The following is a 13,337-nucleotide window of genomic DNA, read 5'->3' as shown; positions in this document are numbered from 1 at the left end:
AGTAAAATAGCAACATAATAAAATAGGAAAATGGTAAAATCTAGTAAAATCTAGATAGAAGTGTCAAGTGGCTATTATTATTATTATTAAGTGAATGCCAAGGAAAAGAGGTGGGTGTTTAAAAGTGATTTAAAATGTTCAATGCTGGAGGCAGATTTGATTTCCATGGGTAAGCAGTTCCAGGTTTAGAATAGAGAATAGAACAGTATCAATTAGCACACAATAAATAAATTGATCAATATTGCACAAAAGTAGTAAAAAACCTGTGTGTGTCGCCTTCTGCAATGTACTGCACTGGGGTCATTTAGAAACAGTCTAGCAGCTGATTATATGTCCTTCTTTTCTTAAAAGTATCAATTAAATGTCAAACTGTAACACACCATCATTTGAGGTGAAATGATAGGTTTGAGTAGAAAAAGCAGTGAGAGAGAAAACTTCTGCCACAGCCACTCATTTTCCCACATCACCACCAAAAATCTCATAGAATTAGTCATTTTTTTTGCATACAAACCACCTCATGATAGTGAGTTTGACCTTTGCTGTTAACTGTCCTTCTTACACACCAGTAGTGGCAGTGAGCAGCGCTGTTCTGCTGGGATTGAACCAATGACCCTCCAGTTATGAGGAGAAAAGAAAAAGAAAGAAATCAAAATGAAATTAGATTCATGATTATTTGTGTTGCAGCCACAATTTCATAGTTAACATCCTTTATGAAGCACAGAGTGAATCAGGAGTCTGTGACCACTGTTGTAACGTTTTAATAGAATGACTTTATTAAAAGAGATCAACACAGTGTGTGCTAGTGAGCAAGACAGAGAGCGAGAGACAGGCACATAAAGAAAAAACTACAGTTTGTGATTTACCATGACAGAGATGGTAGACGCACTTCCTCCTGCAGTTCACCTCGCAGAGCTGCAACTACCTGTATCATTAACCAGCAGTTTGTTTCAACAGTGAACATTCAGTGTTTTAAGTAACCTACTGCACAGCCCGTTACAAACAAGTAAATGGTTAAAACATTATTATTACTTTTTCTTTTTCCTGAGTGTTGGGGTTTTAGATGGTTTAGCCTTTAGTCCATGGTGCTGAAATTGAAAAATTCTTCACGTTATCAATCATCTGAATTCATCTTAAGAAACTGGACCGATTTCTGGAGGAAATAACTGAATTAAAAGCTCTTCTTTTAGACATACATAATAACAAGGACAAAGTTGACATTTTTATGATCAAAAGTGTAGAAGCTGTTCTACATAGTTCCACTTGTTTCCAACCACTGATACAAAAACATACCTTCTCCAAAGGCACAGCAGGATTTGTATTAAAAGGAATATTATTATTAAATCTCATCAGCTAATAGGAGCTCTGTGAGCGACAAGGAAAACATACTCAAACAAACGGCATGCACTTTAATTGCAAAATGTAAAAAAAAAGGTAAGATAAAACCGTCTTATATTCAACATAAAACCAAATAAAGAACACAGAGAGTGGGTAGCTAATACATGTTTAACCGTACTGTTATTGTTGTAACCTTATAAGTGGTGAAAGTTGCGAGTTATATTAAAAAATACACAAAAATGTGTTGCTCTTTGTGAAGAAAAGAAAACTCACTCGGTGTGCTAAAATTACAGCAGAGGGAACATTCCTCCTGTCCTGTCCTCTCCTGCAATTTCTTTCTTTCTTTCTTTCTTTCTTTCTTTCTTTTTCCCCCTCTTCTTTCTTTCCACAATCCTCTTCTGCTCTTCAGGCGTTTGCCCTGGACCTGCCAGCAGCATCTCAGCAGAAACATTGCACTTTCACTTCCACAGCCTTCCGTCAAAATCTGAGCGACAGAGCGGCAAACAGACGTCGTATCAATAAAACCTGACGTTTCTTGTGAATGTGATTGTTTCGGGGTTTTCTTTAGTTTCAACCGCAGAAAAGCTGACTCACCCTTATTGCAGTCTTTGCTCATGTCTCTCTCTTTCAGTAGGTTGTTTTTGTGGTCTGTGGATTGTGCCACACAATGTTATGATGATCGTTGAGGTACATGATGTCACGTGTGTGCAGATGACGCTTACTGACTTACCTGAATTCAGAGGCTCTTGGTTGCAGGCCCTCAGCTCTGTGCAGTCTACAGACATTTCTCCTCCATGGATCACATTTCCTCTGCACAGATGAAATGGTTTGTTTTTTTTCTTAAAATTGGATTTAATGCGAAGGAAAATGATACATCATTTATAATATGATAATGTCTTACTGTTCAAATCGACGCAGATCGTAATCCAGCCCTGCAAAGAAAATGTAACACATAACTATAGCAACTATATTGAACATGCCATCTATGATTATAAAGTACAAGTAAGGTTCAAACGCACACACATCCACACACAAACCTCTCTTTTTCCGTCGCCGTGTCAGCACAATGACGCCGACGACGATGAACGCCAGCAGCAGCAGTGTCGCCAGGAAGTAGCCCAAATGCTGCATGAAATAGCTGCGTTGCTCGGGGAGGATAACGTTCACCACGCGAGGACTATCCACCTCATTAGTCCCTAAAGGTAAGAAAAAGTCAACGACAAAAAAAACAAAAAAAGTTGTAAATAATGGCGAGGTTCATCCGAGATGTAGACGTTTTATCCCGATATTGTAACAATGACATGCTGGAGAATGAACTTAACAGTGATAAAACAGAACAAATGTGAAATGTGCTTCTACAACTTAACAATTTTATTTCCTCTGAGGTTTATTTTGTTATATTTGTGTCCAACAGCCAGACACAGGGGGAGGGAGAGCAGGAGTTAAATGTCAAAAAGCTGTTTGGCACTAATGACTTCCAGACTTGATGTCATGCAGCTGTTTTTCTCTCTCTCTCTCTCTCTGACAAAAAAACAGAAGCTGACCAGAAAGTAGGAGGGGAAGTGTGAGGAAAGGGAGACAAATTCTGTAATGTGGTTTGTCCGTGTGTCTGTATTAGTTTTCCATTTGGGACTTTTTCCATCTTCTGACAAACACAGAAGACTAGTTTGCGCATGCATGGAAAATAAATCTGTGGCACCTTCCGTCTTCATACGGATCACCCGCTATCACAATGACTGTGTGCACTTTAAGGCGCCGTCCACACAAAAACATAACGTAAAAAAATGTGAAAGACTGTTTTCTGTAAAGAAGGCATTGTTTCAAGGAAAGTCTGCATCAAAAATAACAATGACTCTAAACGCTGCTTCTTAGTACACATTACAATGTATGCAATCAAAGAAACAGAGACAAAATGAAAATAAAACTTATCATGAAGCGAATTGACCAAATACAAGAAGAGGAAGACGACAACGACGAAGACAAGTGGCAGAGAATGCAAGTGCAAGAGTGATGTGGGATTATGACATCATCCTTTTCTCAAAGTATTGGTTGTCTATATGAAAATACAAGGGTGCTGTTTTTAGATTTCCCCACTCAGCGACCTGTTTTCAAAACATTAGTATCCCAGTGTTCCCAAAACGATGTTTCCATGTGGATAAAAAAAAAAAAAACCTTCACAGATTCATCTAGACTCGTTTCCTTGTGGACAGCCCTGAAAAGAATTAGTAAAGATGACAAATACAGAAAATTGGGCTTAGAGATAATAACAAGGAAATGAGAGTATATTGAATAGCCACTAGAGGGAGACTCTGCTGGTTGCAAAAAAGAAGTCAGTTTGAATGAATGAGCCTTAAACATTTTCCTGGGGGAGTTAATGGCCTTCTTCAGTAGAACATGAAGTCAGTTTTGTAAATTGTAAAAGTGCCGGCCAAAATCATGATTCTGGAGGCTTCAAAACCAGATTATTCTGGGTGACCAGTGACGACTGGTTGCCACTTGGATCAAATATACTTCCCTGCTATTGTACAGTTCCTTCTTTATGCATGTTTCCAGAGCAATTCTATCTCCAAAAGAAGCAGCATAATAACAGAAGCTAGATCACATTAAAAAGAAAATCATAGGAAACACCTATTATAAAATAAAGGTTAGCTCTCATTAAGCAGTTCATTTGGACTCCAGTCGACATCCAAACACTCCTGACACTGATGAGGAGAACGTTCAGTGCACCATCACCAGCTCGTCGTTAACAGTTTTCTGACGTAATCGCCACTTCCTACATGGGAGTTGGTCATTATCGCCTGTCACAGAGTAATGTATCTGAAATGCAAAGACACGTCCAAGGTCATTGTCACCGGAGCCGCCCCAGCAGCCGTCCATTTCCATTTTCTAGACAGATCTGACAAGTGTGTAGGTGTTAACGGCTTCTTCACACACGCTGTACAAAGGTTACTGCCCCTGCGAGCAGGACGTGCATCATTTGCAAGTCAATGAACTTTCAGGAGAAGCTTCTACATTTCATCTTGAATTACTGACAGCTCACTAAATGCTTACTTTATGATCCCAGAGAAACAATGTTGTGTTCGCTCTTGCCATAAATAATTACAGCTTTAACGTGGAAGGAGTTTGAGATGCCGGCTGGCAACTGAGTGAGCAGAACTTAATCTTTCCGTCAAGATCAGTGGTGTTTAAGAAGAAATGTTTCCCCAGCTGAGGTGATCCCATCGCTCCACATGTGCATTTCTTCAAAACATACTTTTACAGTTATTAAATGGGCTGTCATCTCTTTAAAGATCTACAGTCCAATGCATACTCTCACGCCCCCTCCCCTTACTCTGCTCTTTCATGTCACAGCTGGTCCAGATGTTACACAGATGTATCAGACTTGCTTCGACCACTGTTGAACATACCTCGAGAGAAAAGAAAGTAAAGAAAGCAGAACTGCAGATACAGTGTAACCAGTCTGGACACGTGGTTGGGACTTTCTGAAAACGGGGTCAAACTGAGGAAAAAACAAAACCACGCCCTGATTTATCTTGGAGCCCACTCATCTGCTCCGTGTTGTTAAAATGTCTCCAGCTGTAAAATAAAAAAAAGAAAAAAAAGAATCTCCTGGGAAAATGAAACCACATCCGCTGGAGCAATTTAGATATTGTTTACTGTAGATGCAGCCTCTCCATCCATAGCTGCTTATCTCTCTGTCTGTCTGTCTGTCTGTCTGTCTTTCTTTCTTTCTTTCTTTCTTTCTTTCTTTCTTTCTTTCTTTCTTTCTTTCCTGCCTCCTACATTCCTTCTACATCCTCCCACCCTGCTCAGCTCATACAAAAAAACAGAGAGGGCTGAGGAGAAACTGGCAAGAAGAGCAGCTGATTTCACTGACCAACTATGCCTATAAATACAACACAAGGAAACCAGGAGCAGTGATTCTCACTTCTCTGGTGAACTAAGGCACCAAGAAACCATATGGGGAAAAACATTCACTTCCTTCATTACTGGTGTCTGGAAAAACAAAGTTCTACTGGTGTCTCTTTTTGTTTTTAGAGGGTCCTTCGAGCATCAGCCTGTATGACGTGTCTGAGCAGGAAAAGCACAGGTGGAAGTGATCGATTATCGACGGCTCTGTTGTGACAGTGAATTTGGTACATAGTATCCAAGAGCTTCATGTTTTTTTTAAATGTGTTTAAAAACAGAATTCACCTTTTTAAATTTAAGGCCGGATCACTGGGCTCCTTCTCTGAGAAGTCAGAAATAAATCAAGCATAACATTTTTCTGTTCAGGAATGAAAGTAAATAACTATAATTTGACATCTTAATCAAAAAAATAATCATGTGCTTTAATATTTTTTCAGTTTTTTTGATTGATTTGTAATAATAATTATATTTTAGCGTTGAATATCATTTCAGTTAAAAAGAACTTCTACATACTGGTGTATTAACCATCACAGAAACATAAACAAATTGCCAATGCTGTTCATTTAGGGCAGCTGTGGCTTTGGGTGGTGGTCTAATAAATTTGTTAAGCACTTCATATACTTTTTTATTTGCATGTGTTATTTTCCTACTGTGACTCACATAAGATGGCTGCCGTGCAAAGGGCCCATTCTGAGGGACTTACTTGGTTCTGGCTCATATTTGTGGAAAACTCTGGGTGTTGTGGGGGCGGGGGTGGCTGGAAGTGGAGGTCCCACAGAGAGTCTGAAAATGCGTCTCTCGTGAAGTCCACAGTAGTGGTGGTGCAGGTGGCAGATGTACAGGCCTTTGTCCACAGGCTTCAACTCAGCGATGGACAGCGAGAAGTCGCCTAATGTGAACGCGTCCTCGGTCACGCTCATCTTGTTCTTGGCAAAGAGTAGTCCGTAATCCCGGCGCTCTCCAGACGCATAGAGGTCTATCAGGCGGTCAGCCTTATCAGGGCGCACACCCGGTGGCTGGAAGTCCCAGTGAGCCACTTGCTGCTGGTCCTCCTGAAGACCCTCTCTCCACAGGGGGCGCCGGTTGACACAAGGCAACACCACAGAGCTGCCCAGCAACACCACAAACACAGTCTTCTCTCCATCCCAGTAACGTTTCTCTTTTCGCACTGGAAACAGAGAAGTATGAAAAAGTATTGAAACACATGGACAAAAATTTCAAATGATAAATGAGTCAAGTTATTGGTTTTACCCGTAGCAATACAATTTACGCAAAATCACAGTAATGACATTAACAAGTTAATCCAAAAATGCACAGGCAATTTATTTATATCCCCACAGTTGTGGTCTTGACCGGTCTTGAAATAAAATCCTGAGTCCGCTTTGTCCGAGACAGAGACAAGACCGAGTAAAAATGCAGTCGATTCCGAGACGAGACCGAGACCTTCAAAAAGTGGTCTTGAGACCGGTCTCCAGACCAAGACCGATCTCGAGTACTACAACACTAGTATTTGATACGTCGCGACAAACCGAGTAACACTGCGGTGGTCTCACCTGACTTAGTTACATTAAGCTGGACTTGAATGGATTGGTGCATCTGGCAGTAATGATGGTGCAGATTACATGTATACACTCCTCTGTCCGTTGTGACCACATCTGAAAAAGCAACACATGTAAAACCAACATTAATAATGGGAGAGGAACAAGGTTCAGGTGCTTTTGGACAGCGGGGGAAGTCTCACTGTTGATGATGAGGGAGAAGTTGCCGTCGTTGAAAGCAGACTCAGAGACGGAGACGCGGCCTTTGTTGAAGCCATTGTAGACCCTTTGGCGAGCTCCAGGTGACATGTCCAGGACTCTCTCGACAGAATATTCTGGGCTGCTGCGGACCAGGTCCCAGTGCACCACCCTTTGCCGGTCCTTCAGCGTGTCCCGTGTCCACACCATGCGGGGGCTGTGGCAGGGCAGAACGGCCTGAGAGCCTGCTGGGAGGGTGATGTTCTTAGCCTCCAACACCACACCGAGACTACTGCTGCTGCTTTGACCCCATGCTGAAACAGATAAACAGACACACGATGTGCCTGAGATGACAGGTAAGCACAAACGCATGACATATCATAGAGAAATAAAAATATCTTACCACCAGGCAGGAAGACCACAGCAAGAACTGAAACAGAAAAAGCACAAAAGATAAGAGATATGTCCTGCTGAATCTCTTCATTCCTTCTCTCTGCTGTTGACGAAACATGTTTTTCACCAGTGGTTTCTTGAGTAAATCGTATGATTGAAACCAGCAAAAATGGCTTAAATGGATGAGATCTTAAAATCTGACCTGGATTGACTCGTCAGCGGTAAATTACAGAATTGGAGTTGATGTTGGTTTAGTCGAAATAACTGTTTAGATCAAACAAAAACAAAAAGTTCAGCAAGTTCATGTTCTCTAAAAATACACGTGATCGTGGAGATAGGAAATTTTCCTGCAGAGCTTTTGCTATTTCTAATGCCTTTTTCCCACAGTGCTATTTCATAGTCTGTTTACTGAAGGGTCGGTGGAGACGCATTCAGCCAAAGCATACAGAGCCTCTATTCATGCAGGCTGCTGCTGGCTTGTTGCAGGGCCATGATCCTGAGGGGACGAGAGAACCAGGCTGTTATTCCGCTCACTTCTCCCACACTACCTAGTGTCTTGTCAGAAGTCCAGGAGCACGACCAAACACCTGTGTGTTTTTACTGCACTGCTCATGGCTACAGTAGAGGCACGAGTCTTCAGTGTGCTGTTTGTTTTTCATGCTCTGAAGGTGTGGATGTAATGCAGTGGTGCAATGTGTCTGGAATATATATATACAGTTAAAACGACTACTCAGCATTATCAACAGATGTGTTGATAAATGTGTTCAAATCAAACGCCAGCTATGTGAAATCAGGATAAACATGTTTGGTGAAAGCTTGTTTAAATACGTTTTTAAAACGCACTGCTGACTCAGCAAATTTGATCCCTTCCGGCAGCTCGTTCCAGGAGCACTGAGGCCCCTGACTTTTATAACGCTCTGCATCCTCTCATGCTAAGTCAGGCCTCGGGGACAGTTACAGTTATGAGATGGATAACTGTGCACGATCTTAAACTCTCCACAGGTTCACGTGTTTCTATGGAAGTAAGAGGGGAACAACACAGCCAAGACCTGGAGCCATGAAACGCCTTAAAAGTAGTCTGAGATCTTGAAATCCAAGACTGAAGCAAACTAGGAGCCTGTGGAAGTAAACATGTCGTGACGTGGACATGACTCATCATGGTTCTGGTTTGAGGCCGAGCAGCTGATTTCTGGGCAGTAGTCAACCAGATTTTTTGTGAAGCTGCACAAGTTTTAAATCTGGGATGTTTTGAGGAAAGATCGATTGGTGGCAACTGCTGAAAAACACCACACTCGATACCAGAGGTGTCAAACTCTAATGAACCGGGTGCCAATGAGCGTCTAGTCTGGTCAAGAGGCGGCTGGTCTGGAGGAAGAAGTGAGAAAAACAACTGTTGGGTAGCGAGTGGGCAATATGATCTTAAAATGAAAACACAATATTCCATTATGCTATCGCAATAAAGACATACGTGATGATATTTCCCAGATTCCACAGTAAGAGTCTTTGTTTTGATATGGAATGACACACTTCACGTTAAAAATATGATGCAAAATAAATCTATTGATATCAATAGCACACAAAAATAAATGTGAAATTAAGTAAATATCAACTTGGGCAACTGTAAATAAAACACTAAATAAGCATATGTGAAGAATTTACTGTTGAATATAATACATTTAACTAATATGAAAATATTGCAGGCTAATGTAGTTATATTATATAATTATTAGTTAATATACAGTACACCTCTGCTCTATACTACCATGTATTATTATACAGTTTATCTATTTGTTAATACCATGTATTATTATTCATTAATTACAAATATGAGGTATTTCTACAGCTACATATTTTTATCAGCTATATTTATTAAATGAAATATTATTCATTTACTTGAATGTGATGATTTTGTAGAAACAGCCAACTTTTTTTTATCATGGCTGCACATTATCGATTCATTGCGTGAGTGCAGGTAACAGACACACGCTTAATTTGGCCACACAACAGTAATAATTCACTGGAGTCCTTTCTACGGCAGTGATTTGTGTGCAGCAGTGATTTTACTAGTATAAACAAAAGCTTAGATAAATCATTCCGGCATACACACTGGTGTCGGCGAGGAGACCTCATGCTGGAAAACTTTGGTGGGTTTTCTATTGAGGGGTATAAAATTTCGTGCAGAAGGTAAAGCAAAGGGCTTCTGCCCCTGTAATTTTCTCTCATCTCTCCTCCAGACACACACGCACACACGAGCTGGTGACTCACACACTAAAGACTTAACAATGTGCTTCTGATTTACCAGTGATAATAACACACATTTAGCAAATAACCTGCAAAATCACTGTTGTCATTTGTTACCCCCCCAGGAAACACATGGAGAATCACTTCATGAAATCCTATCGCTACGCTAAAACAAGTCTATATGAATGACGGAGACATAAAGTTTACTCGGTGTACTCATTCATTCGCGCGTGTGTAAGTGCAGTGATTCATGGCTGTTGTGGGGGAGTTAGGTTTACTCACAGGTTCGTGTCTCGTCCGATGCAGACTCAGCAAAACTTACAAAGATACACTCATAGGCCTGAAAGAGCCTTTTAGGGGGGGGGGGGGGGGGGGGTTGTTAAATAAGATTTTCAGGTTTTCTACTTATTGATGTGCAAGTACTTTTCTATGACACATGTTTTCTCAAGTTTCAAGTCCACTTTATGTGAATATTTACATTTTTTAATTCTACTCAAACTCCATGTACACAACTTTTTAATTTGTCTACATGTGCAGATAAAGTTATCAGTGACTTTTTTTAGATTAAGTTTGCAAAATAAAAGAAAGCACAATGCCCTACAACTAAATAAGATACATTATACTTTTGAAGAATAAAATAATGGTGATAATTATTATTATTATTATATTAGTAATATTACCTTTATTTGCCCCTTTCATATGAAAGTCTGCACAGTAAAAGCAGGCTTAAGGGAACAATGTGCAGGAAAGCAGTGTTGTAATGTAACAAAGTAAAAAATACTTTGTTACTGTACTGTACAGTATTAACATATGTGTACTTTACTTTTTTATTTTATAGCACTTAATTTCTTAATTTCCTCTTACTATCTTTGTTACTCATAACTACCAAATTAAATCAGAAGAAGAAGAAGAGTTTGTGAATGGTCTGTATTTAGAGCTGTTTTAGATTATAGTTTTGCCATTCACAAGTGTCACTGGTGGGCACGTAACAAAGAAATTAATGAAGACATTTCTTAACTCAGGGGAAACAGAGGTTGGGAAGCACAATTTTTTCAAAAATACTACCCCTGTTGTAGTGATACAAAGCTAAATTTATAAAGTAAAATTAAGTATTCCTTTAAGCGCCTTGCTCAAGGACACATATAGACAGGAATTGAACCCACAACCTTCCAACCTACATTTGATACTTAAGTACAGTAAATGTCATATACTTCTCTTTTTTTTTTAAAGTGGCTTCAACGTCTACCAAAGTTATTTTCTGGTAAGATACTTGTAGTTTCACTCAAGTATCCCTTTAAGATGCTTTATACGAGACAAGTTTATACAAGAAATGTCTCCTGTTAGACTCAGTGATGTTAAATTCTTCTCCCTTCTTCAATGTGTATAAATGTACACAACAGTTTTAACTAAACTGATCTGGTCTTTCAATGCCACGTTGCTGTTGCCCCTTAATTAAGACAGAGCCCATAAACACTGTTGGGGTGGTAAATCCCCCTCCTCCACGCTAGTCGTCCGGACTTGAAACAGCCCAGAGCCCACTCGTGGTGAAACACTCATTACTGACACATAAAATGACTGGTTGCTGGAATTGTGCTGACTCCACGACTCAGACCGCAATTAACCAGAAACACATTGGGACGAAGCCATAAAAAAAAAAAAAATTATCCACACACCAGCCAAAATCAACAGGCTGCACGCAACACCTGGCTTTTACCAAAACAATAGAATAATAATAATTACAAATGTTAAGGGAATAACCTGGTCAATTATTATTAAGTATTAAATACATAATGCAGAAGCTTTCTGAATAAATAATGCACATGCATCACAAAAACAAGTTTGGAAAAAAGTAAATAGAATAATACGCTGTGTATAAATAAAAAAGTTACTATTTTTAGGTTCAACGTTGCAGTTAATGTCACAAACAATTGTTGAAAAACATTACCTTAAACATTTAAATGTATAATTTAAAGGGAGATGATTTTAGTGCAGATCAGAGGAGCAGATTGGTTCTTTTGTTCCCGGCGGATATAAAAATGTAACCTGGATCCAATTATGGCACAAAGAAAGTCAACGTGAGTTCTTCTGCACTTTGAAAAGGACATGAGAACATGAAGGATACTCACTGTGGAGGAGAGTCATGTCGAGGCGCATCGTCACTGTCCAGACAGCGGAGGTGAAAGTGTCTGTCTGTCTGTCTGTCTATCTGTCTGCCTGTCTGTCAGAGGAGCAACTAATGTAAAGACGCGAGAGAAGAGAAAGCTTCAAGTTCAGCTGTGTTTTGTTGTAACGACACAAGTCTGGAGGTCGCACACGCTCCGCCCCCGACAGTGAAACCCAACACCTGAGCTGCAGCAGAGAAGATGGACACCACAATAAGAAAAGCTGCAAGGATTTAACAAAAAACTGCCTTAAATCATAAAATGTCAGTATGATCAGCAACAATTGTTACATGTGTACCAACTTTTCCCACATTTGGACTTTCACATCCCAAAGTAGTTGAACATTTTTCAAGTTTATCTTTCTGAAAAAATGAGCATTTTTTTCTGATGATGCGTCTTCGAATCGTATAAGCATTTTTATGAAATATGTTCAGTGTTGTAATGAAACGAAGTACAAATACTTTACTGTACTTAAGTACAAAGTTCACATATCTGTACTTTGTTATTTATATTTCTGGCAACTTTTACTCAACTACATTTCCTCTATCTTTGTTACTCGTTAGTACCAAACAAAATCAGAAGAAAAGTTGGTAATGGTCTGTATTTACATAGAGCTTTTCTAGTCTTGTTGAGCTGCTTTACACTAGTTTTGCCATTCACACGTCTTTCATATCCATTCACATGCTGCAACATGGTGTTAAGTGTCTTGCTCTAGGACACAGACTAGCAGAGCCAGGAATTTAATCAACAACCTCCTAGTTGAAAGACAAAACGCCCCACCACTCAACTACCATGGCTCAATCCTTACTCGTCACTTTTTTTTTATATCATAAAATTACTTTTGATACTTACATACAGTAAATGTCATACTTAAAAGACTTTTACTTAAGTAATATTATAAAAAAAAGTGACTTCAACTTCTACCAGTCATTTTCTGGTAAATATCTTTAAGGTAACTTTATAAGACTGAATAAGTTCACACCGTTTGCCATCGTGTTGTTATTTATTAAACCTAATATTAGTCTTAAATGTGCTTCTTAAAAACAAGCCATAGAAAATATTATACATTATTCTAATTTCATTGAGCGGATTTTTTTCACCTACATATGTCAATGAGGGGGAGGGAGGAGGTAATTGTGACAGCGCCATCTAGTGGAAATTGGATGTTGTCTCCATACGCTGAATATGGCCAAATACGACGCCATCTGGTGGGGAGTAGAAACAAAATATCACTTCCAAGGCAGATATAATAAATATATAATACAATAAAATGCATGCATTATACTTTAATTGAAGGAACACTTGTTTGTACATGGTGTATTTTAGTCTTACCGTGGGAGCTGAGCTGGAAATAAAAAGATCAAATAAAAATACTCAATCTTTCTTTTTTTAAAACCTTCCATAAACAAGCTGAAAAGACTAAAACGAGTAATGAACTGAAGAAAACAAAATGATACCACATGACGCATGTGTTCTCTAATAAGATTTAAAAAAAAATAAAGCTGTTTTTTTTTCTTATGAAGACTGGTTTTCATAAAAAAAAGGTAGTTCTACTTCAAAG

General features: G+C 39.3%; 1 protein-coding gene across 1 annotated transcript; it reads right to left on the bottom strand.

The window, feature by feature from the left end:
• Positions 1–742: 742 nt before the first annotated feature.
• LOC131469218 (matrix remodeling-associated protein 8-like) lies at positions 743–11,925 on the bottom strand. The gene is made up of 10 exons (XM_058644163.1): positions 11,741–11,925; positions 7,384–7,410; positions 6,986–7,294; positions 6,798–6,899; positions 5,948–6,412; positions 2,373–2,531; positions 2,237–2,267; positions 2,066–2,145; positions 1,930–1,983; positions 743–1,819 (listed from the first exon to the last, which is right to left on the bottom strand). Exons 1-10 carry the CDS (start codon positions 11,766–11,768, stop codon positions 1,794–1,796), a joined length of 1,281 nt encoding a protein of 426 aa, XP_058500146.1. The 5' UTR covers positions 11,769–11,925; the 3' UTR covers positions 743–1,793.
• Between the last annotated feature and the right edge of the window lie 1,412 nt (positions 11,926–13,337).

This window comes from Solea solea, chromosome 11 (genome assembly GCF_958295425.1).
Source record: "Solea solea chromosome 11, fSolSol10.1, whole genome shotgun sequence".
NCBI lineage: Eukaryota > Metazoa > Chordata > Actinopteri > Pleuronectiformes > Soleidae > Solea > Solea solea.
This window is presented reverse-complemented; position numbering and strand designations above follow the sequence as displayed.